This window comes from Mizuhopecten yessoensis, unplaced genomic scaffold (assembly GCF_002113885.1).
Source record: "Mizuhopecten yessoensis strain PY_sf001 unplaced genomic scaffold, ASM211388v2 scaffold6947, whole genome shotgun sequence".
NCBI lineage: Eukaryota > Metazoa > Mollusca > Bivalvia > Pectinida > Pectinidae > Mizuhopecten > Mizuhopecten yessoensis.
The window spans coordinates 51,966-78,778 of record NW_018406804.1 but is presented as its reverse complement, the minus strand read 5'-3'; the positions used below and the strand labels follow the sequence as shown (position 1 = coordinate 78,778).

At 37.8% G+C, this 26,813-nt stretch overlaps 2 protein-coding genes and 1 long non-coding RNA gene across 3 annotated transcripts in view; 2 read left to right on the top strand and 1 right to left on the bottom strand.

Moving 5' to 3' along the window:
* Positions 1 to 26,813, top strand: part of LOC110452871 (kelch domain-containing protein 2-like) — a 77,622-nt gene that overhangs the window by 10,845 nt on the left and 39,964 nt on the right. Inside the window, exons 2-4 of the mRNA XM_021501592.1 lie at positions 825 to 904; positions 3,294 to 3,521; positions 6,327 to 6,408. Of these exons, the coding sequence (XP_021357267.1) occupies positions 825 to 904; positions 3,294 to 3,521; positions 6,327 to 6,408 (390 nt within the window). The remainder of the gene's footprint in view (positions 1 to 824; positions 905 to 3,293; positions 3,522 to 6,326; positions 6,409 to 26,813) is intronic.
* On the bottom strand, positions 19,446 to 25,732 carry LOC110452873. Its single transcript, XR_002463235.1, has 2 exons — positions 25,650 to 25,732; positions 19,446 to 24,132 (listed from the first exon to the last, which is right to left on the bottom strand). It is a non-coding gene; the product is annotated as an uncharacterized LOC110452873 (long non-coding RNA).
* Positions 25,773 to 26,813, top strand: part of LOC110452872 — a 5,766-nt gene continuing 4,725 nt past the window's right edge. Inside the window, exon 1 of the mRNA XM_021501593.1 lies at positions 25,773 to 25,969. Coding sequence (XP_021357268.1) covers positions 25,800 to 25,969 — 170 coding nt within the window. The 5' untranslated portion in view covers positions 25,773 to 25,799. The remainder of the gene's footprint in view (positions 25,970 to 26,813) is intronic.

Below are 26,813 nucleotides of genomic sequence, written 5' to 3'. Positions count from 1 at the left end.
TGGGGTCTTGCCAAACCCCTAGGGTTTGCTGAGTATAATGTGACGAATGCACATATGCTTCCAGGATGGCTCCAGGGTCTGCTTTACCCTTGAAGACTTAACCCCTGGATCATAACTTAGAAATGGTTAAGATCCCAACCCCAAAACTATATAGACAATTTGTTGGGCATAAAGAGACAAATGCAGTTATGATATTATAATTGACCCCAGAGTCTGCCCCACCCTTGCAGACTTAACCCCTGGGTCATAGCTTTGGAACGGTTGCGATCCCCATCTCAAAGCTATATATACAAATGCTGGGCATAGAGAGAAGAATGCAGTCATGATATTATAATTGATCTTTGGGTCTGGCCACAACCCTAGGAACCTAGTTTCTGAGTCACACCTGGAAATAGCTAAGATCCCCACCCCATACCCATACATGAAATTGCTTGGCATGAAAAAACTAATACAGATATGCTACAAGGATTGGCCTTGGGGTCTGGCCCATTCCCTTGGATCTTATTTGGAGAATATTTTGCCATGATTGCTTCGATATCCAGGTGAGAGATACATGCCCTCTGGGCCTCTTGTTTAGATATATCCATTCAGTAGTCCTACAGAAGTGCCTTGATTGCATCTATAGTGGGTAGGTGGCATGGGTTGGGGGGAATAACAAGCACAAAAATAAACATAAATTGGTTGTCACAATGTCATGATTTGTATTCAGTGTTTTTGGCAATAAGCATTTACAGCAGATAGATCCATCTCTCTTCATATCACAGATTTATTTCCAATCAGTAAAATGCAAGATTATTTTGTGAGAATATTTTCCTTCTTTCCAGAATCAGAATATCAGCAACCTTCAAGAAGCATACTTGCCGCCTGCTGATATCTGGCTCTACAACACAGACGTGGGATACTGGTAAAAAGACAGTATTTGTCAGATATAAATTGTATGTAATGGGAAGTTTTTAATGACCTGATGCATGTTAAGTAATTAGTTCTTCCCTGATTATATATTAACACTGTAGTGTAGCCTGTTAGTTGAAAACTTTTTGAAAGATGGCGCCTGCCAAAACAAGTAGAAAGTCAGTTCTCGGAACATGTACCATTTTTAGCTCACCTGGCCCAAAGGGCCAAGTGACCTTATGCCGTGGTGTTGCGTTCGTCGTTCGTCCGTCTGGCGTCAATATTTTACTTTAAACAACTTCTTTTCTATAACCAAAAGGCCTAGTGTGATGATATTTGGCCAGTAGCATGCTTGGATGAAGGACTACCAAGTTTGTTCAAATGAATGACCTTAATTCACTCTCAAGGTCACAGGGGTCAAATGTCTTAAAATCTTCAACAACAACTTCTTCTCAATAACCAAAAGGCCCAGGTTACTGATATTGGGCCAGTATCATGCTGGGACAAAGGACTACCAAGTTTGTTCAAATGAATGACCTTGACCCACTTTCAAGGTCACACGGGTCTAATGTCTTAAAATCTTCAAAGGACTTCTTCACCATAACCAAAAGGCCCAGGGTAATGATATTTGGCCTGTAGCATGCTTGGATGAAGGACTACTAAGTTTGTTCAAATGAATGACCTTGACCGACTTTCAACCTAATGTCCTTGTTCGACATTCAAGGTCACAGATGTCAAATGTTTGAATCTTTTAATAGGTTCGCATCCTTGGGTAAAGGGGAACACATTTTGTATAAAATAAATGGGGGGTCTGGCCCCCCTGGGGGCTTAGGGGTGGGGCCCATTAAAGGAAATATAGCAAATTTTTAAAAATCCTTTTTCTTCTGTAGGAATGAAGGAGTTGGTCTATATTTGGTCTGAAGCATTCTTGAGTAAAGGGGAACCAATTTTGTACAAACGGTGGGTCTGGCCCCCTTGGGGCTAAGGGGTAGGGCCCAATAGTGGAAATATAGCAAATTCTTTAAAATCCTGCTTCTGTAGGAATGAAAGGATTTGTTCCATATTTGGTCTGAAGTATCCATGGGTGAAAGGGAACCAATTTTGTATAAATGATGGGTGTGGCCCCCCTGGGACCTGAGGGTCGGGCCCAATAAGGGAAATAGAGGTAAAACCTTTATAATCTCTTCTACCATAGGGATTAAGGGATTTTATCCTTGTTTAGTCTGGAGCATCTTTGGACAAAAGGGACTCAATTTCGTTTAAACAGTGATTGTGGCCCCCCTGTGGGCAGAAGGGAGGGGCCCAATAGGGGAAACCTAGCAAATTCTTCAAAATCTTTCTTCTGTAGGAATGACATGATTTTGTCCAAATTTGGTATGAAGTATCCTTGGATGAAGGGGAACCAATTTTGTATAAACAGTGTGTCTGACCCCCCTGGAGGCAGAGGCAGGGTCCAATAGGGGAAAAAGAGGTAAAACCTTCAAAATCCTTCTTCGACCATCGGGATTAAGGGATTTTATCCTAATTTAGTCTGGAGCATCCTTGGGCCAAGGGGAATCAATTTTGTATAAGCAGTGGGTGTGGTCTCCCAGGGGGCAGGAGGGCAGTGCCCAATAGGAGAAATAGAGGTGAAACCTTTAAAATCCTTCTTCGACCATCTGCTGAGGACTCAGGGATTTTATCCTTATTTAGTCTGGATCAACCATGGGCCAAGGGGACTCAATTTTGTATAATTGGTGGGTATTACCCCCCTAGGGGCATAGGGGTGGGGTTCTGATTAAAGTTTGTTCTCACTATATCTCAAGTACTGGATGGATCTTTCTGGAATTTCATATGTACTTACAGCACCTAATATGAAGTGCTATATCTTTACTTCATATCAATTATTGAAATTGGGCATTGATCATGTTTGGCATGCTAATAAAGTACTTTACCTGTTTTGATATTACATAAAAATGATTCAGTAGACAGAATAAATAAATGGAGAGTTTTTAAAGAAGTTTCAAATATAGACTACCACTGTAAAATTTTGCATGTTTTTCAAATGAAAAGTATCAGTACGCTTACTTCATATATACCAATATGACATATTAAGTATCAAAATAACAGTAATTTTATACACTGTACACTATCATAATTCATTTTCAAAATAACATTCGCTTGTGACATTTATCTTATCATTTTGTTAGGATACCCCCATCACTCAACCTGGTGTAGTTATTGATCATTTTTATGTATCTACATATGGCAAAAGAATAAAAGAAATCAAAGTGGGGGCCAAATGTTGACCCCACCTTTAAACCAGATATACATCTCATTCTATCATTAAAACATGTTAAAATAATCCAGTTCAGTCACTAAATATAAGTATCAGGTGATCATGATTGATGCTTGTGATCCAGGTTGAAGAAAGAGACAACAGGTCAGTGTCCCCCTGGAACGTCTGGTGCCTCTGCCTGTCTGTTTGACCATTTTATGTACCTGTTTGCTGGACACACAAGGGATGGAAATGTCAACACACTGTACAAACTGGACCTGCATACACTGGAGTGGGGAAGTGTTGAAGCAGCACTTGACAGTGACCTGCCTAGCCCTCGGGATAAGTGTGTCTGCTGGGTCCACCAAAACAGGTGAGTTGTTTTAAAGTCTGTGGTCTGTGATACTTTAAGGACTTCCAACCCTTAGTAATACACATTTTTTTCTTGTGGTGTTTTCATGTTGTCATTTCTGTATTACGTATCAGGCATTCAATATCGAACTTTAAATTATAGTAACACCGGGTAAACAATAGCACACATGTGTGATGATATGTCAACACCAGATATTGAGACTTAACTGGGAAATGTGTGATCACACATACTCCGAAATAAAGATTCCAATACAAAGACATGAACTGACTCACGGAAAGAAAGGTTCCAATACAAAGACATGAACTGACTCGCGGAAAGACACTTATATGAGACCAGACGACTTCAAGAAGATCATATATGAAGTACATGGAATGCAAACTGATGTGTGTTGTGTACCAACCTCACATGTACATATCACTTACTTACAGTAAGTTCACAAGCTCGAGGTTAGTTACGATTATTGCTGTTGAATGAGTTGCACTCTGTCGAGTAAATCATTTTTAGCTCATCTGTCAGAAGGGCAAGTGAGCTAATGCCGTGGTGCGGCGTCCGTTGTCAGTCCGGCCGGCCGGCATCCGGCGTCAATATATTACTTTAAACATGGTTCGCACAGGTCTTGAAAAACCCTTGAATTTGATGTCTGTCTTGAAAAACCCTTGAAAATGACTGTAAACCTTGAAAAACCCTTGAAAATCAATGGAAGTACTTGAAAAACCCTTGAAAATCAGAGAAGTTAGTTGAGTATTCGTTTCTGTCATGTTAATTCAGTATTTTGTAAACATTCGTTGCAAACAATAATTAATTTGAACACAGATTGATCGTCAAATTGCAGATCGTAATTTTTAATAATTCCGAAAAATATATACTGATGAAGTTTCTGGTTTTACTTTTTCAATTCATATCATTACTGCGTTTGAATTGAATAAGTCTCTTAGTCAAAGCGCTAAAGTAATAGACGTTCATGCGCATTAAGAGTATCTTTAACAGGAGGGGAACACGAACGCAACAAATGCGATGGGGAAGTGTGTTTTTAACCGTGTTTTCAAATTTAACCAAGAGGCCTTGGTGATGATATTTGGCCAGTAACGTTGTAAGATAAAGGTCTACCAAGTTTGTTCAAATGAATGACCCTGATTTAAATTCAAGGTCACAGGGGTCGAATATGTAAAATACCTTTAATACGACTTCTTCTGAATAACCAAAAGGCCTAAAATGATGATATTTGGCCAGTAGCATCCTGGGATGAAGAGCTACCAATTTTGTTCAAATAAATGACCTTGACATATATTCAAGGTCACAGGGGTCAAATATGTTTAAAATCTTTAAACGACTTCTTCTCTATAAGCAAAAGGCCAAGGTGATTTTATTTGTCCATTAACATGCTTGGATGAAGGACTACCAAGTTTATTCAAATAGTCGACCTTCGCCCATATTCACGGTCACAACGGTCAATATATGTTTAAATCTTTAAATTATTTGTTCGGTATAACCAAAAGGTACCGGGTAATGATATTTTGCCAGAAGCATGCTGGGATGGAAGATGAGAAACTCTGTTGAACCTAATGTCTTTGTTCGACATTCAAGGTCACAGGCGTCAATTTTGTATAAACGGTGGGTTTGAACCCTGTGGGGGCAGAGGTATGGTGCCCAATAGGGGAAAGAGGTAAATGTTTAAAATCCTTCTTCTACCATAGGGATAAAGAATTTTATCCTTATTTAGTCTGGAGCATCCATGGTCCAAGGGGACGCAGTGTTGTATAAACAGTTGGTGTGGCCCCCCTGGGGGCAGATGGGTGGGGCCGATTAGGGGAAATAGTGGTAAACCTTTAAAATTCTTCTTTTACCATAGGGATTAAGCGATTTCATTGGAATTTGGTCTGGAGCATCCTCTGGCCAAGGGGACTCAAGCTTGTATAAACATTAGGTTTGGATGCCCTTGGGGCAGAGGGGCAGGGCCCAATAAGGGAAATAGAGGTAAAACCTTTAAAACCTTCTTCTACCATAGGGATAAAGTGATTTTATCCTTATTTAATCTGGAGCATCCTTGGGCCAAGGGGACTCAATTTTGTTTAAATGGTGGGTATGGCCTCTCTAGGCGCATAGGGGTGGGGCTCTATTTGAAATTTGTTCTGGCTATATCTCCAGAAGTACTGAATGGATCTTGCTGAAATTTCAAGTGAACTTATAGGACCTACCATGGAGTGCTATATCTTTACTTCATACCAATGATTTCAAACATATTCAGGTGAGCGATACAGGCCCTCAGGTCCTCTTGTTTCATTTGAAGGACCTTGACTTATATTCATGGTCACAGAGGTTTTAAACCTTTAAAAAACTATTTTTTTTAATAACCCAAATGCCAAAATTGCTGATATTTTGCCAGTAACATGCTGAGATAAAGGGCTATAAAGTTTGTTCAATGTAATAAACTTGTTTGACTTTCAAAGTCACAGGGTTCATATTATGAATGACTTATAGTCATGAATACTGATATTTTGCCTGCGGCTTTATATTAGTCTGCTTTTAAGGTAACCAGTGTGAGATTAATATCAGTTTGACGATGCAGGCCCATTGGGCCTCTTGTTTAGCAACATCTTGTCACTATGTTTTGCTAAGTGATCATTTATACAAGTTTATCAAAACAATTCTTGCAACTCATCTTTTTCATAAAGACAACTTTGTCTATAGGGACAGTGATTTTAAAGTGAGCAAAACTCCTTTCCCAAGTACTCAAAACTGATGTGCATATTGAAATACATATTCCTTTGACAACACATTCCTGCAGGTCTATTTTCTGTTCTCTAGACTGCATTTTTTTGGAGGATTCTGTGTGCCACTGGACAACTATCTGAAAGAAAATGGTGAATTTCATGCAGATATTGTTGGGGTATGTACACATTACTTTCATTTTCATTTCAAATCACCTTTCGTACGTTGCCTGTGGTCCGTCCGTTCGTCCGTCCATTCTTAAACAATTCTTGTAAGCATTGTTTCTCCAAGAGCACTGCAGGGATCTTGCTCAAATTTCACATGAATATTACCTATGGTCCCTTACTTTTGATCTGATGGTGTGCTGTTCAAATCACCCTGCGTCCGTGGTCCGTAGTCCGTCCGTCCTTAAACAATTCTTGTTATCGGTATTTCTCAAGAAGTACCAAAGGGGTCTTTCTCAAATTTTTATATGTAGGTTCCCCTTGGTCCTAAGCTGTGCAGGGCAACCTTTGAGGCTGATCGGATAAACAAAATGGCCGACAGGCAGCCATCTTGGATTTTGGTAGTGAAAGTTTGTTATCGCTATGTCACGGGAAGTACAAGAGGGATCTTTCTCAAATTTTATGTGTAGGTTCCCCTTGCTCCCTAGCTGTGCAGTTCAACTTTTGAGACTAATCGGATAAACAACATGGTGGACAGTCAGCCATCTTGGATTTTGATAGTGAAAGTTTGATATCGCTATTACTCGGGAAGTACCAGAGGAATCTTTGGTAAATTTTATATGTAGGTTCCCCTTGTTCCCAAGCTCTGTGCAGGGCAACTTTTGAAACAGATCGGATAAATAACATGGCCGACAGGCAGCCATCTTTGATTTTGATAGTGAAAGTTTGTTAATGCTATTTCTCGGGAAGTATGGGAGGGATCTTTCTCAAATTTTATATGTAGGTTCCCCTTGTTCCCTTGTTGTGCAGTAGTGCCCCAAATGGACGGCCGCCTGCTCGCCAATGGCGGTTTAAGTCTTGCTCGAGCGACCAAAAGTTGTCAAAAGTGAGGTAGTCACTGGCCCAACAAAAATAGTTTGGGCGACCGTCAAAAATTGATGAATAAAAGAAATTTTGGTCCCTTCCACATTAACTGGGCGGCAGTCCATTTTTCAGTTGTCATTACTTCGATTTGAATCGAACTGTCCGTGATTTAGAAAATGTGATGATTTTGTTTTCAGTTTTTCTTTATAAATACTGCCAGGGTGTCTTCTTTGAGTAGCGAGTTTTGTGTATTTCTTTTTGGGAAGACCTGAATGTAATGGATCATGTCAGGTTTTAACTAGGGTTGAAGAATTAAAAATATAATGATTTTTTCTGTTTGACATATTACAAACATTGTCATGCTATTTGTAATTTAAATGTGCTGAAGCATTGTGTTAAATGCTGTGGAAATATTTCTTCCCAAAATTATTGAGGCCACCAATATGTCATTTGGGCCAGTGCTTTAAATTTTTTACTCGCCCCAAAAGAAAATTTTGGCCAGCCAATGCAGGTTCCTCACTATCCTTTATTTTCATGTTTACTTTTGAAACTGATCAGTTAAACAAAATGGCCTACTGGCAGCCATCTTCAATTTTTGACATTGAAGGTTTGTTAATACTATTTCTTAATTTGAGGGATTTTTCTCAAATTTGATATGTAGGTTCTCCTTGATCCCTTTTGTGCATGTTATATTTTGAGACTGATCGTAAAAACAAAATGGCTAAAGGAAAAACTAAACAGATCTTTCTCATATTGCAATGATCGATTTTATTTCTTTCACATTAAGTACTGTACTAGTAAATATGTGAAATGACAAACTCACTTTGAAGGTTGGTTGGCTTTCATACACATCAGTTTAAGTTTAGATCAAAAGTTACCACAAGGTGCATTTACTGTTAACATGACTCGATCAAACAGATTAGAGGAAAGAAGAGAAAAGATCGAACTGACTAAGAACTAATGAAGATGTTACAATGGTGGGCGCCAAGATCCCTCTGGGATCTCTTGTTACTGTAAAAACCCATGTAATTTGCACACCTATGTAATTTGCACAGGTACTTTTTGAGGCCGAAAACCCCCCAAAAAGCTTCTACTCAAATATTTTGACTGATAAGGGATTAAAAAAAAATATGTTTATACTAGAAGCGTGGACAATCAATACACCCTCTTCAAATCTACTACAAGGAAAAAACCAATAAAGCAGACTATTTTTACGATGCTTCATTTAATAAATATTGAAATAATTCACGAGGTTATTATCAATCACGTGTTTACGTAATGTTAGACGCGAGATCAACATCAAAGTGAGCCAAGAAAAAAAACCCATGCTATACGCATAGGCGATTTGAAAAAAACCCTAACAGAACTTACAAGGAACGGAGCTTAAATTGAACAACTAGGGCCTACATTTTCGTAATAGTATGGGAAAAACGCACCAAGATGTCGAAACATAAGTTGATCAGCAATTCTCTGGCATAGGAATTTGGCTAAACTTTCTTTGTTAACGGTTACCTATTTAATAATACTTTTCACATAAACTCAGGTACAACACAGTATGTATCAATTGTATCTTTTATTGATGTTTGACCTAAATAAATGTGTTGATCGTCGTTTGTCTTTGAGTTCCGTGTACCAAGGGAGATTATCCAAGAGGGTGTCCAAGATGGCGGTCTGCCCAATCGTCGATCTTTTTCATGAAGAAAACTTCAAATTGCTTATACCTGTGTATTTTACGCACCCCCCACTTTGGGTATTAAATTTCTGAAAAAAAAGTGCGCAAATTACATGGGTTTTTACGGTAATAGCTCACCTGGTCCAAAGGACCAAGGTGAGGTTATGCCATACCATGGCGTCCGTTGTCTGTCCGTCGTCTGTCGTCCTTCCGTCCATCGACCCTCCCTGTCGTCCTTCCGTCCATTGACCGTCCATATTAATAATTTCTTCAAATGACTTCTTTTTACCACTGATTGGAATTTAACTCAAATTGAATGGAAGCATCCCTTGGTGGTGGGGATTCAAAATTGTACAAATGGTTGGGCTGACCCCCGAGGGGCGGGGCCAAAAGGAGTCAATTTGGCTATATTGCTATAAACAACTTCTCTAGAACTATGCAATGGATATCAATCATATATGGTTGAAAGCATTCATGGAAGGTGGGGATTCAAAATTTTACAAAAGGAGGTGCTGACCTCCAGGGTACTGAGGAATGGGGCCAAACAGGTTTTTTTTGGCTTTATTTGTTTAAGTAACTTCTTCTCTGGAACTAAGCAATGGATATTAATCATATTTGGCTGAAAGCATTCATGGGAGGTGGGGATTTAAAAATGTACAAATGGAGGGGCTGACCCCCCAGGGGGCTGAGGACCAGGGCCAAAAATTAGTTCATAACTTGGAAATGATTGAGATCCCCACCCTATAACCTTATATACAGTTGCTGAGTATAAAGAGATGATGAATGCACATATGCTTCCATAATGGCCTTGGGGTCAGGCCCCACCCTGGAGACTTAGTCCCTTGGTCATAACTTTGAAACGTTTGAACCCAAACTATATATACAAATGCTGGGTATAAAGAGACGAATGCAGTCATGATATTAGAATTGACCCTGGGGTCTGGCCACAACCCTAGGGACCTAGTTTCTGAGTCACAACTAGGAAACAGTTGAGATCCCCACCCCATAACCACATGACATACAACTCACTGCTGGGCAAGAAAAATCTAATACAGATATGTTACAAGGGTTGGCCTCAGGGTCTGGGATTTTCTTTGAAGAATATTTTGACATGATTGCCAAGATATCCAGGTGAGCGATACAGGCACTCTGGGCCTCTTGTTTATTTTGCAAATCAAATTTTGGGACTGTTAGAAAACCAAGTCAGCCAACAGGCAGCCATCTAGAATTTTGAGGGTTTAAGTTTGTTAGTGCTATTTCTCAAAAAATACTGGAGGCATCTTATCAATGGCCAGCTTGCTGTCATCAATTTGTGAGGCTCTGTCATCAAATGGGACAGCAGTGATCATATACTGTGATATGACAGATGCCTTCAGAAATTTGGCCATGAATTTCCGAAGAAGCTGCACGATATGATCTAGCTTGCACTACCCAAATCTTGGAAGATCCAGCCTAAATTACTGATAATTACCTGGAATGTGGTGTTCCAATTGATATTTATACTAATAAAAATATATCTATCTATACAACAACAACAAAGAAAAACCAAAATCATAAATATTTCACCCTTAATTGGTGACATCTATATATGCCAATAAGTAAAGTATCTGTGCGATTTTACGGGGGAATAGGAGAAAAACATTGGCATGGTAAAAGACAATATACATGTATTAAAAATCTGAGTCAATGTGCTCGATAAAAAATAGGTTTGCCTACATTTAATCGGACAAGTCGGGTTGACTAATATAACAAATTGGTCGACTCTAACTATCATGTTGATTATATAAATATTTGTTGGTAACATCAAAGGATCCACCCATCATTATAGTATGTTCCTCTACGCATCGATATTCAAAAATAAAAAGGAAAATATAGGACCTCCGAGGCACGGCTCCCACAGCCATATAAGTATACATTTACATAGGTAATATACAGATGGAAACTATATTTTTGTAAAAAAATAAAAATAAATAAAAATATGCACATTTATTTAGCTACTAAGAAAAGACAATAACACAACAAATATAGCCTTCATATGTAACTGTTGACAGGATTAGTCTCAATAGAAACGTATAAACATAAGCTGGCATGAGCAATAAACACACATAAGTGTGATCATTGGAACATGTACGTCTAGACACATCGGGAAAAACAAAATATAACTTTACAGTTAGTACATTCGAGACAATTATCCCTCATTGGGGAACGACTCAAACTTATTGAGGGGGAGTATGTCTGTATGGACGGCTGTGATGGTGGGAGTATTACCATGCGAGGGTTGAGGTCTGTATGGACAGCTGTGATGGTGGGAGTATTACCACGCGAGGGTTGATATCTGTATGGACAGCTGTGATGGTGGGAGTATAACCAAGTAAGGCTTGATGTTTGTATGGGCAGCTGTGATGGTGGGAGTATTATCATGCGAGGGTTGATGTCTGCATGGACGGCTGTGATGGTGGAAGTATAACCACGCGAGGGATGATGTCTGTATGGACGGCTGTGATGGTGGAAGTATTACCACGCGAGGGTTGATATCTGTATGGACAGCTGTGATGGTGGGAGTATTGCCACGTAGGGTTGATGTCTGTATGGACAGCTGTGATGGTGGGAGTTTAACCACGCTAGGGTTGAGGTCTGTATGGACGGCTGTGATGGTGGGAGTATTACCACGTGAGGGTTGATGTCTGTATGGACGGCTCTGATGGTGGGAGTATTATCATGCGAGGGTTGATGTCTGTTTGGATGGCTGTGATGGTGGGAGTATTACCACGCGAGGATTTATGTCTGTATGAATGCCTGTGATGGTGGGAGTATAACCACACGAGGGTTGAGGTCTGTATGGACGGCTGTGATGGTGGGAGTATTACCAAGTGAGGGTTGAGGTCTGTATGGATGGCTGTGATGGTGGGAGTATTACCAAGTGAGGATTGATGTCGGTATGTACGGCTGTTATGGTGGGAGTATTACCATGCGAGGGTTGATGTCTGTATGGACGGCTGTGATGGTGGGAGTATTACCACGTGAGGGTTGATGTCTGTATGGACGGCTGTGATGGTGGGAGTATTACCACGCGAAGGATGATGTCTGTATGGCAACTGTGATGGTGGGAGTATTACCATGCGAGGGTTGATGATTGTCGTTGGAGGGATGACGATGTTGACCTTGGTGAGTCAGAGTATGGACTCCGGATCGCGAGGCACATTGTTGGTCTTGAGGAGTGGGGTTGGGGTAAGAGTCCAATTCACTCAGACGGGTGACTTGGGCCTTGGACCTATTACTATGTCGAATAACAATCCTCCTGTTGTTCGTCCAGGTACCTGATAGTTGACCAGCTGACTTTAGATAACGTGCCTTAGTGGATGGCTTGGCTCTTTGTTTGATCAGGGCTTCATTCACGTATGATTTAAATGAACTGGGCAGGGGGGGGGGATGACGTTGAAGAATTACTTGTGGTTGACTCACTTCTAACAAAAATCAAAAATCTGTCATCATACACTGAGGCTCGAACATGGTAGGATAGGAATCTTACTATAATGTCCCCATTGGTATCTGTAAGACTTAGGCCCAACCCCTTGGGAGCGGCTGATATCTGTTTGTCGAGTTGAGACAGCTGATGCTTAATGTCAGGAATTCCGAGTTTGGAAATCAGCGTGTTCTTGAAAAGGTAATTGCTTAAAAGTTGACTGACAACTTCACTAATCACATAAGGGCCAAAGTTGACTGACAACTTCACTAATCACATTAGGGCCAAAGTTGACTGAAAACTTCACTAATCACATTAGGGCCAGTGAGAGAGTTAATAGTGCTCATACTTTTCTTAATAGCTGAATTCATGATAAAGTTTGAATATTTTCCACTGGACTGGCTTAGCAAAACATGGCTGCTCGAGTATGACCACTGTTAATATACAGGTGTACATACAGGCTTACCTGATGTAGATGTTACAAAGATAATATGGTGAAAATTTTTCAGGCATTTTCCAAAACTGATTTGTATCACGAGCTTAAATCCAAAGTGGTACATTATATTATCCGGGAGCTCGCCATTGTACATGCGATCATTTTGGCCACTGGAAGTATTGATCAAATGACCTATACATTGTTGACCTTTATGTTGATGACCTTAACATTGTTGACCCTTATATCGATGGCATATTCCCTGTTCATCTTTATGTCGATGGACTATACATTGTTGACCTTTATGTTGATGGCCTATACACTGTTGACCTTTATGTTGATGGCCTATACATTGTTGACCTTTATGTTGATGACCTATACATTGTTGACCTACATGTTGATGACCTATACATTGTTGACCTACATGTTGATGGCCTATACATTGTTGACCTTTATGTTGATGGCCTATACATTGTTGACCTTTATGTTGATGACCTATACATTGTTGATCTACATGTTGGTGGCCTATACATTGTTGACCTTTATGTTAATGGCCTATACACAGTTGACCTACATGTTGATGTCCTATACATTGTTGACCTTTATGTTGATGGCCTATATATTGTTGATCTTTATGTTGATGGCCTATATATTGTTGATCTTTATGTTGATGGCCTATACACAGTTGACCTTCTTAATGTTGATGGCCTATACACTGTTGACCTTTTTGTTGATGGCCTATACATTGTTGACCTTTATGTTGATGACCTATTCACTGTTGACCTTTATTTTGATGGCCTATACACTGTTGACCTTTATGTTGATGGCCTATACAGTGTTGACCTTTATGTTGATGGCCTATATACTGTTGACCTTTATGTTGATGGCCTATACATTGTTGATCTTTATGTTGATGGCACAGGGCTCGCACTTTCGGTAGCCAAAGTGAGCCATTGGCTGCTTTTATTTTTTATTGGCTACTAAAAATATGATGTGGCTACTTATTTGACTACTAAGATTTTAAAAATGGGGAAAATCTGTATCTTTGTTCCAGAAAACGAGCTGTCTACTCACGTGTGTATTGTGGCTGACACTGATTGCATAAACATAATCAGGGCCATCACAGATCAGCGTGCGCTGGAGATCTACTACTGCGAGTTAATAAATGCTTTTGCCTATATTGTAAAGTCAGTTATCAAGCTTAAGATGGCAACAGGTGTTATAATTCGTGTACATTAATGGACAGTTGGGTCAAGTAAATTGAATGACCCATTGACGTTGAGAAAACAGTCTGAAAAGCGAGTCCAACGTACATTTGGTGGCGCCGTATGCCGATCTGATCACCTTGTTCAAACACTGCATCTAACAAATTTATGTGATCAAGAAAAGTTATTTAGCATTGCAGTTATGCAGTTTTTAGAACAGCAAACCGTTTAGAATGTATTCGATTGTCGCTTTAGTTATATTAGGTGCCAATCGACGACTCGGAAATGGCCAAGTTGCGTGACGTGATGTGCTCCCGTTTTATTTTGAAGGGTTGGTCAATCCCGTTATGAATTCGTTCTTTTCCTTTCAAATGTGTTCTACTGCCACTTTCATTTTAAATGTGTGATCTTTTAAAATATATATATATATATATTTGTTATAAAACATGAATTACGGTGAATGTTTAATTAGCAATATATTGCATCACTGAGCCTACATTTGATTTTTATTTTTAGCTCACCAGGCTCGAAGGGCCATGTGAGCTTATGCCGTACTGCGTCGTCCGTCGCCCGTCTGTCGACCGTCCGTCAACTTTTTCTTTTGAACGACTTCTTCTGAAAACCTGTAGGACCTAGGGTCATGATATTTGGCCAGTAGGTACCTGGGATGGAGTGCTATAAAGTTTCCTCATTAAAATGACCTTGACCTACTTTCAAGGTCACGGGTCAAATATGTTCAAAATTTCAAACAACAATATCCTAAGAATCATTTGGACTAGAGTCATCATACTTAGTAATATTATGTATACCAGCAGTGCAAATCTTTTTCTTAATTACAGTAATGAGGTCAAAGGTCAACTTTAAGTGCTTGTTGGGGGTCAAATGTCAACGTGGGTTAAATGCTTTTTCTCAAGTTCCATAAGGCCCAGGATCATGATATTCGGCCAGTCAGTACCTGGTATGGAGTGCTATAAACTTTACTCTTTAAAAATGACCTTGACCTAGTTTCAAGGTCACAGGAGTCAAATATGTTAAAAACTTCAAACAACAATATCCTAAGAACCATAATGACGCGCTCATCCCTGACAGTGATGCACATACAGAGCGTCGTCAAATCAAAGTGTCCACAGGAAACAGACGCATTGTAACGGGTAAATCCATCAAGATAGCGACACCGTCCTTTGTACCCACCAAAGCACCTGGACAAAAGTCAAGACAAGGCCGGACCCCACCAACCCCAAGTGAAGTGCTAAACACAACAACAAAGGTTAACTCAGGCTCAGGCCCACCAACCACCGGTAATACATGAAAGGCAAGTGGTACCAGCAGTCGACCCTGATCCGCTACCATGTCTAACCTGTTATTTGGTTATATTGAACTGTTTACCGTTTTATGGACTAATGAGAATGACAACGAGTTACACAAAAATGAACGCTTGGAAACTGAATATGACGATACTAATGATAAACGTTGTACTCGAAGTATAGTACGAGTTGGACAATCATTGTATGAAACAAAAACTTGAATCTTCGTTATTATACATGTATATGTGTGTATATCGATTGGGCAAAGAAGTAATTCCAACAGTGTGGACAAGTTTAGGTTGTCAAATTTTCAGCTAAAGACAGCCGAGGGCAGCAATTAAGCCGAGAGCATCGTGGACAAGGAACGCTGATGTAGAGGACCTATTCTTGCGCAAGATGTGCTATCATATAAAGTGAGTCAACGAGAGATATCAAAAACGTGGAACATGTGCATGTGGAAATCTGGCCCGGTAAATGTGAAAAATCTCCAATTTGCTACGAAATGTCTCATTAGTCGCCTCTCAATACTGCGATGGATCTAACAGTCACAGCAGGGGGTCCACACTTAGTCGCCTCTTTTGGTTTGCAGGAATAATGCAAGTAATTATCAAATAAGTGAGTGCAGGAGGAATAAGTAGATGAAATGGCTAAGATACTGTATAAATCTGCAAAATTAATCTGACAATGCCTGTTGGTCACACACACTGACATGAAGCAGCAGGCAGGCGAGATAGCAGACCAACTGTGCAGTAATGCATCATTAGGTCAAATGCCCCCTGGAAGGAAAGTGAGCGGATGGCAACCGCCTATCGTTCGTTCATACCTCGAGGGTAGCGGGTTTGTAGATTGGTGATCCAAAACCGTTCTCTCGTACGTCGTCTCGTTTCATCCCATGTAGGGCAATGATCTATGGCAACAACCTGCATGTCTTTCCAACTATGGCTGGACATATTAAAATGCCTTGCCACAGGGAAGTCTGGTTTGTTCTGCTTGATGGAGCAGCGGTGGTTGTTGATTCTGACATTGAGCTGGGTGCAGGTCTCGCCCACGTACTGTAAATTGCATTTATGGCAGGTAATAAGGTACACCACATTGACTAATGTGCATGTCAGCGTTTGTAGTATGTGATACACTTTGCCGTTGATTGTACATTGAAATGTAACTGTGGAGCGCGTGTATGGACACAGTTTGCACACCTTCTTGTTACAGGTATTGAAAGAGCCTTTCGCCGCAGCAGGGTTAGGTGTAGGTAGCTTGCTGCTTACCACAAGATCTGTAATGTGTTAAGGTCTATGATATGCCAGTATAGGAGATCTGCCTAAGTTTCCTTGGGTCGATCAAACTCAAACTTCATGCAGTGCTTCCTTACCAAAAGTGCTTGCTTGGGATTGCTTTTCAGGTCCGAAGGTCAAAGGTCAAGGTCACTGTTACTATAAAAAGAAAATCTGTTTTCGTGCGTTAACTTGAGTTTCCTTTGGCTGATCAAACTCAAACTTCATGCAGTGCTTCCTTACCAAAAGTGCTTGCTTGGGATTGCTTTTCAGGTCCAAAGGTCAAAGTCACTGTTACTATAAATAGAAACTTCACTAAAACTGTAAACTGGATGGCTTCGATCTACCACTTGACCCACCGTGTATACCTCTGAAATGCTGTCTTACTCCAAATGTTATTGACAACACTAGCTGTTTAACATCATAATCCACAAGTTTATTCATTTATTAGCTCACCTGCCCGAAGGGCAAGTGAGCTTATGTCATGGTGCGGCGTCCGTCGTCCTTCCGTCGTCCGTCCATCCTCGTCCGTCAACTTTTCCTTTAACCAACTTCTTTTGAAGAACGTACAGGCCTAGAGTCATTATATTTGGCTGAAAGCTTTGTTAGTAGGAGCCCAACAAAGTTTGAGAACTAAAATGACCTTGACCTACTTTCAAGGTCACAGTGGTCAAATATGTCAAAAATTTTAAACGACTTCTTCTGAAGAATTAAAAGGTATAGAATCTTCATATTTGGCTGATGGCTTCCTAGGATAGAGCCTGACAAAGCTTGAAAACGAAAATGACCTTGACCTTCTTTCAAGGTCACAGGAGTCAGATATGTCTAATGCTTAAAACGACTTCTTCTGAAGAACTGAAAGTTATAGAACCTAAATATTTGGCTTGTAGCTTCCTGGGAAACACCACAACAAAGTTTGAGAATGAAAATGACCTTAACCTACTTTTAAGGTCACATGAGGCAGATATGTGAAATACTTCAAACATTTTTTTCTGAGGTAGCAGTATACAGTAGAGGGTTGTGGCCATGGGTGATATTTTTGTTAAATGGCTAACCCCTGTATAATGATATGTAAAAAAAATATAAAAATAAAACTGTACTAAAATTGGTATAAGCATGATGAAGTGGGCTTTGTGAGCTTCACATTTGTGAAAAAGAAAGATGATTTTTTTGGTTCGAGAATAAAAATTTGGCCATAATCTGAAAGGGTGCTACACATGAAAAGCTAGCTTTACAGGAGGTAAAATTTTGACAACAGCACACGACGAAATAGCAAAAAATCAAGTTTTACAACTTAACTGGGACCCAGATAATTCTGCAACCAGGTAGGTAATCTTTAATTTTGGACAGAGCTTAGGAAAAAAAATTCTAGTTGCGGGGCTCAAATTTTGGGTTAAAAATAGCAATTTTTGGCATTTTTTGGTAATTTTTTATGTGGTAACCATGATTTTCACACAAGTGACATTCATAGAAAAAAGAAGTTTATACACTTCTCAGTACTTTATATGTATTGTAAATGTAATGCAGTTTACAAATACATATATATATATACATGTGTTGTGTAGGGTAAATCCGCTGTGTTTACATTTCCTCGACATGTGCCTTGTTTATCAGAGTTGGGCCATTTCTACTGTATACTGCTACCTGAAGAACTGGAGGGTATAGAATTTTAATATTTGGTTGGTTATTTCCTGGGAAAGAGCCCAACAAGGTTTGTGAATGAAAATGACCTTGACCTACTTTCAAGGTCACAGGAGTCAGATATGTCTAATGCTTAGAACAACTTCTTCTGAAGAACTGGAAGGTATAGAACCTTAATATTTGGCCAGGAAAGAACCAAAAAAAGTTTGCAAATGAAAATGACTTTGACTTATTTTCAAGGTCACAGCGTTCAAATATGTCAAATGGTTCAAACTACTTCTTCTGAAGAATTAAAAGGCATAAAATTATAATATTTGGCTGGTGACTTCCTGGGATAGATTATTTAATCTGTTATTCTTCCCGGAATAACAGATAATATAACAAAATGATGCCATCCAAAAACATAATCTATGATTATTGCTTACTTTTAACATTATTTCTTGAAATGAAAAGTGTATCTATTTCTTCATAATCTCCCAGCTTCCTGCGCAGGCGACACATCCACTTCTGTGGAATTCTTGTTCGGGGATTTGAGTGTCTTGCGTTCCAAAGGTGACAGATTGTCCTTGGTTGTCTGCATAAGTGTGTATATAGATATATACATGTACATGTACGTTTATGGGAAGGAGTACAAACTATTACTACATGTAGTTTGTACATACTTGTATCCAAAATTATGTACTACCTAAATGTACTAGTTTTGAATTTAAAGAAAGTTGTAACTATACAAAAAAATGAATCTCAACATTACATGTATGTACTTAAAATCACATATCATACAGACGTTCGTAGGTACGTCTCGGTATGGGAAATTATAATACTGATAAATGTTTTACATGCATTTAAAATATGGTACAAGGTAAACAAACATGAAGAGATACGTAAGTTTACAGTTATAATGACAACTGTACCTACATTTTGTTATGTAATTCAACCTGTCTTGATCCTGAAAATGTTGGTAAGTGAACTTCAAAAAATATCTCAGTATTACATCCATTTGTTCAAGATCAAATATTTTCAAGGCATAATTAAGTATGTCTCGATATATGTAAAGCAAATTGAAAAAAGGTTATACCTACACGTCTATAGTCTAAATATCATACACACTCACAACATGCATCCCTAATCACCAATCTAAAAGCACAGTCCATATTCTGTCACTTAATGCCCAAGAACTAGGAGAAAAGAACAAAAGAAATCGTTTATACACATATTTATTTAATCAAAAAGGAGACATAGCTTTCATTCAGGAAACACATTTCGCACAAAAATCAGACAAAATTTGATATGCTGAATGGCAAGGGGACACTATAGACAGTTACGGCACAAGTAACAGTAGGGGAGCTTCAATACTGATTAGTAGTAAACTATAACATTGTAAATACACATACAGATGTTAATGGTCGTTATGTATTCATAAACATCCAAATTGATCAAACAACATACACACTGATAAATATTTATGCACCGAACAACCCACAAGACAGAAACATGTTTTTAAAAGAATCAATGAAGTTATGAAATCTGAAGCAAAAGGCTCTCTCATCATAGAGGGTAACTACAACAACACCTTAAAACAAATAGACAGAAAAACTAACATAAATAAACGAAACACAACTACCAACAGCTTAACGCAGCTCATTAAACAAAATAAACTAACTGACATTTGGAGACAAACTAATCAAAACAAGTTACAATTTACATAGAAAAGAAAAAACAGGTCCGAGAAAAGTAGAATAGACTTCTCATTAATTAGCAAGGATATCAGACCTATTGTTAATACATGCGACATAAGACCTGCAATTATAAAACATACAGATCACATGGCTATCTCGTTAAAATTAAACCTTACTATACCAACAAAAGGTAGATCCTCTGGAAAATGAATAATCCCTACCTAACTGATGATGAGTATATCAAAACAATAAAACAGGTTATTTATGAATACCTAGCTACATGCAATAGACAGAGGTGTACAAGATATACAAGTAAGATGGGAATTATGTAAATCCACAATTAAAGAAAAATTAATTGATTTCGGCATGAAGAAAAGTCTAGAAAGGAAAAACAAATTCAACCTACTAGAATGATAGCTAAAAATACTGAACGAACAGACTAATCACACTGATGATGGGGCTATGGAAAACAAAAGAATAGATCTAGAAAAACAAATAGGAGACATCTATGAATTTAAAGCAAAAGGCACCCAAATAAGAGCGAAAGAAAATTGGGTAGAGAAGGGAGAAAAAAAACACCAAATATTTTCTCCAATTAGTGAACAAATGACAGATGAGAAAATCTTTAACAAAATTAAATGTTGAGGGTAAAACAATAACAAAAGAATCAGAGATTTTTCAAAGTAGGGCATGATTTCTATAAAAAAAACTATATACCACACAATCTCCAGACCCCACCAAAGTAAACGATTATTTAAGCAATACAGTTTTGGAAAATAAACTAAATAAAGACACAAGTAAACTATGTGACGGTCCACTTACAGTAAAAGAATGTACAGACGCTGTAAAAAATATGAAATTAAATAAATCACCAGGGCTAGATGGTATAACAGCAGAATTTTATGAAACTTTCTGGAATGAGCTTAAAGACATAGTTATACAATAACTAAATGCAGGTTATACAAAAACTAAATTATCAGCCTCACAACAACAGGGCGCAATAACAATCATATATAAAAAAGGAAACCCAGAATTACTAGAAAATTGTAGACCGATCACACTAACAAATTTTGATTATAAAATAGCAGCATATGTATTGGCAAAACGTCTTCAAAAAGTATTACCATCCATCATTAGCTTGGATCAACAAGGTTACTTAACAAATAGATATATCGGTTATAATATTCGTCGAACACAATATATCATTGATTATGCAGACCAATTAAATATAGAGGGGGCAATCCTTTTCCTTGATTTCAAAAAAGCTTTCGACACACGTGCGTGGGACTTTATGGTTAAAACTTTAAAAACATTTGGATTTAATAACTCTTTCATCTCATGGATAAACACTTTGTATTCAAATAGTTCTAGTTGTATGTTAAACAATGGGTGGAAATCTAAAAAAAATAAAATAGAAAGAGGCATAAGGCAGGGTTGTCCAGTCTCAGCCTTAATTTTCGTAGCCATAGTTGAAATCCTAGGCCTTAAAATCTGCAATAACAACAATTTAAGAGGGATAAAAGTAGAGGGGTCTTTGAAAGAACAAAAAATAGGCCAGTTAGCAGATGAAACCACCCAGTTTATAAGTTCACCACACCGCATACCAATAGCGTTGCAAATAGTATTAGAATTTGGGGAGGTATCAGGCTTAAAATTCAATAGAAACAAAACTGATGGTCTTTGGATTGGAAAACTAAAAATTTCTAAAAGAAAGATAAGCGTAATAAACTGGCAAGAAGTACCAATAAAGTCATTAGGGGTAAATTTCAATAATAATAAAAATGAATGTGAAAAGCTTAACTGGGATGAAAAAATTACAAATACAAAAATATGTCTTAATATGTGGAAAAGAAGAGATCTAACTTTTATTGGTAAAACAGTAATTATTAAAAGTATTATATCACCCAAATTTACATACCTTGCACAATCTTTGACAATTCACCAAAAAGTAATAATAGAACTGGAAAATCATACCAAACTACTTTTTAAACAAATATGGGAAAGACCTGCTCATTTTAAAAATGAATCTAGACGAAATTAAATCTCTACCAAAAATAAAAGAAACACCATTATTTTATCAAGAAGTTATCAAAGCTTGGATTACACTGGGTGGAGAACAAACGAAAAATTATATCAATCAGCTGGAAGTAAGAAAACAACCAATATGGGGAAACAAACATATCAAAATCAAAAATTAAGTACTGATTTTTACCAACTGGATAAATTCAGGTATACTACTAATTGATGATATTTTTGAGAATGGTTCCATCTCCCAAATAAAGATTTTATTAAACTTAAAAAACAAAAGAAACTGGATGTCAGAACTAACACAATTAAAACAGGCTACCCCTGCGAAATGATTATGAATAATTCATGAAAATTCATGAACAGTTCATGAAATATTCATGAATAATATTCATGAATGTTCTTGATTTGGTCCTGAATATATTTTCATGAAATTCATGAACTTAAAACTTCATGAATAATCTTGAGCAAAATATTTCATGAAGATTCATGAATCATGAAAGCATGTGAAAATCATGAATATAAAATCATGAATATTCATGAATATATGAATTCATGAACATTCATGAAAAATTGCAACAATTCATGAATTTTCATGAATGTTCATGAAGAAAATGTCCCATTTTAAGTTCATGAATGGAAAATGCTTGAAATATTCATGAACTTTCATGAACATGTACAAATTACCACATTTCATGAGAAATTCCACTGGGCAATTTGGCCTGGAATTCAGGCCAAATTGCCCAGTGGAATTTCTGCTGGTATTCCACTGAAATCCAGTGGTATTTCCACTGGAATCCAGATCAATTCTATTGGAAATTCCAGGCCAAATTGCCCAGTGGAATCCAGTGGAATAATGGTCTAATTTCCCAGTGGAATCCAGTGGTATTTCCACTGAAATACCTAGCCTGTGGTCACTGGAATTCAAATTGTAATCACTTATATGACAATAACAATAATAATGGACATTCAATAGATTCTGAATATGCAGTTATGACGGTATATATAATAATTCCAGCTGTGTTTAAAGTTAGAAATAATACAAGTAACGTTAACTCTTGTCAATAAATTGTAATATAATCTACCCACATGTCACATGTGTCACAGATATCTTTTAAACATGAAAAAATGACAGTTGAATAACATATATATTTGCAAAAGTTTTTACTGCTACAAATTTAGCATTGTTAAATATAAAATATGGATGCATGGTTCACATATGATCTGTGTGGTTTCAAGAATAAGATACAGCCGACATTATTAGGACAGAGTTGCTAGAATACAGGTTTCCCAAAACTCTTGAAATTTATCTGTATTGTATATGCATATATATGCTGGTTTCCTCGTTGTAGAACTTGCACTCTTTTTACCCAGTCTACTTATTGCGAGTCTATCCGTTCTCCATGTAACAATCGATGGTGTTTGAAGTTCCCGATGTTCGTCTCCTATTTCATCTAAATCGCAGTTTGTTCAAAGCTATTTCAACAAATTTGGAATTCGGATCGGAAATAATAATTCCTTCACCAAGCGATTAAGTTTTTGTTTTGTCAGTAACAAACACTTTATTTCCAATTGCAGGCTCCACACTGTTTACGTTCCAATTATTACTGTTGTCATTTTTCTTGGTAGAACTTCTGTTGCCTAAACTTTTATCAAAAAGATATTTTCTTTTGTTTTGCAAAATTATTCCTAGTATTTGCCATACCTCCTTTTGGCTCCGCTTAATTGAGGTGTCACTGTTAATACATTTTTAAAAAACAGTTGTTATTTTCCGAGGATATTTGGTGCAAAGGGAGAGCTTTTTTTAAAATATTGACAGCGTCTGCCGCATCTTGCATGAGATTGCTGAAAAACCGTTGTGGTGCTTTAGGTATTCCTCTTTTATCCTTTTTCAATAGCAAATCTTTTGCTGTATATCTTTGCATTTTGCACATCACTGTCATCCTGCAGGCTGGTGTTATCTTCTGAGCTTGTACACATATGCTTTAATTATCATTTGAAGATCTTGTAAAGCTTACATCTTCAGGTCCTGGCTGCTAATAATACTGCCTGTTTGTGTCGATGTCAGCAAAGCATGACGACTCTGTATCTGGCACACTTCAAAACGATCCATCAAGCAATCGAATGCATCTCTGATGTCCGTGTCAGTAAATTTTAGGAGAATTTCTGAAGTAATCCCATTTTCTGAATAAGAAAAAAGTTATTAATTTTTCATTAATCTTATAAAATACTGTAGAAATTAGTATATAGGCCTTCCTGTATTTTCAAGCCCCTGTACATCAACCTTATTTTTTTTTGGGGGGGGGGGGTCTTTGATATCACACAAGTGGGACAGTAATTTTTATTGAAATTATATATTATCTACAGTCGAACCTCGTTATTTCGAAGTCGACGGGATCGTTGGGAAACTTCGAGTTATCCGAGTATTCGGGTTAAGCGAGTTCCTATGTTTGGCATAAAGCTTGGTAAAGTTCCAATATGAGGCTATATATGTTATTGATTTCTTTGGCAATCAACGTATTTAAACAGTCGATAAATGACAAAAAAATAACTATATAGAATAAAAAATAAACAACTTATTCATAATCATATTCATTAATTAATTAATGTTACAATAAACACACATGCTGTCTCCGACCTCGTGCTATGCTGATAGAAATTTCAATGCGGAAATGAAAGTGCGCAAGTCTTTATACAAATCACTGTATTGGAGCGTACACGTTGGATTGCTCAGTTGATTTCGACATTCCGAAATGGGTATGAGTTAATCAGGAAACATATCCACATTTATAGACCCCAATGACACTTGACATCTCCTCAACACGACGTAGTCAACAATAATTATCGTATTGTTCCTATAATCTCCCAATTAATTATCAATGCCATACAAGCTCCTGTAAAAACATAAACCAACGAACCAGTCCTAGGTTGTGATTTTTACTGTGGAGCTTATTTACGCATGACCGCACACTGTGACCCATTTTCCGGTTAGAATGTGTCGGCAGCTTTGGTTTAAATAAAGTGCCATTCAAATTGTTTACGGGCTCGCAGTAAGTACTTATTGTTGTTAATCAACATTGATGAAGTTTGTACATTTTAATGCCATAAGTTTAATCGAAGTAATTATGACCGAGCGTAAGCTGCTCTATGAGAACGATGTTTACCGTAGCACTGCGTCTAATATGTATCTAATAATTAAAGAATAGATGATAGACTTGTGAATCTTAAGAAAATTCGAGGTAGGAGATATTTTTATGTAGGATTTACGTTGTTGGGACCGATGTTTCACTTCGGGATATCCGAGTTTTTCGAGTTTTCAGAGTTCGAATTATCAGAGTTTTTATTAGTAAGATTAAGAAGAGTTTTGGCCGGGACCGATGAAATACTTCGAGGAAAACGGGGTCTTCGAGTTGTACGAGTTCGAGATAACGAGGTTCGACTGTATCTGCAAATTAAATGCAAGTTAAGAACTATCTCAAGAGGAGCATTCATACTGTAAACTTTAAATTTGGCGGGGTGGGATTGGGTGCACACGCACACACGTTTCGTAATTTGGTGCAGTAACCATTAGCACTCAGTAATATATTCAATTCTGTTTTCTTAAGTATAATTTTCAGTATCGATATCAATGTAGTATTACACATAGCTTATGCTTTAACATTTTATACAAGTATTTCATAAAATCCCAATCAGATTCTTACCTTCAGCTTCGATAACCTTCCTGCCGTCTTTTGAAAATTTCTCCATCTCCATTTTCTTCTGCAGCGTATTTTGCGCTGCGGGACTTTTTTCGTCCAATCAGAATTATTCCTCTATTTGCTCCGATCATGCCGGAAGTCAATTTATAACATATGGCATGGAATGGCTTCGGTGCGAAAAAAGACCATGTCACTGTCGTGTCTGTCGATATACAGGCACACCAATCGATGAAAGGAAGATTAAAACACTCGGAATTGGAGTTTGAACATTCGCCAGACAGCATGTCAACAACTCCAGTTTCCCCTGGATTTTCGCACACTAGGTAAGACTAAGGTCATCATACGTTGATTAAATTAACTTAAGGAGCAAGGCCATGTTGTTTCCATAGTTATTTCAATTAAAAGGTTTTGTAAAAAGTCCAGAGGTGAAGGCGTGTTGCTGTTTTGTGCCACTAAGTCACCGATTATTTCACAGGCGTTTGAAATTCTGACAGTAAATTGATAGACCTATAACGTTATATCTTATAAAGGAATATGGACGATTAGTCAATTACTATAGATAGTAATACTCTTATCTTGAAATGATAAATATCTCAATTTACTGTCAGAATTTTAAATGCTTGTGATTATTTTCACCGCATGGCGACTGTAAAATCCTGGGTATAATCGAAGTCAAGTATCTCTTAGTTTTTGACGATTATGTTGTATAATATTGTACCAATTGTGAACTAATACTTAAACTGTACTGGTACTTTACATTACGAAAATATTTAAAAAATTCCTGTTCATGATCTATGATTTTATACAAGTGTTTAGATTATTATTTTTATTGCAACTGGCAGTTGGAATTATTCTGAGCAATGTTGACTAAAAATGTTTATGTCCAATGTTTACCAGTTAATATGCTGTCAACTTACCAGGCATGCCATTTTAAGCTCACTTGGCACCCGTCGTCTGTCCGTCGTCCGTCTGTCCGTCCGTCCGTCCTCGTCCGTCAACTTTTCCTTTAAACAACTTCTTTTGAAGAACGGACAGACCTAGAGTCATGATATTTGGCTGAAAGCTTCGTTGGTAGGAGCCCTACAAAGTTTGAGAACGAAAATGACCTTGACCTGTTTTCAAGGTCACAGGGGTCAAATATGTCAAAAACTTCAAACGACTTCTTCT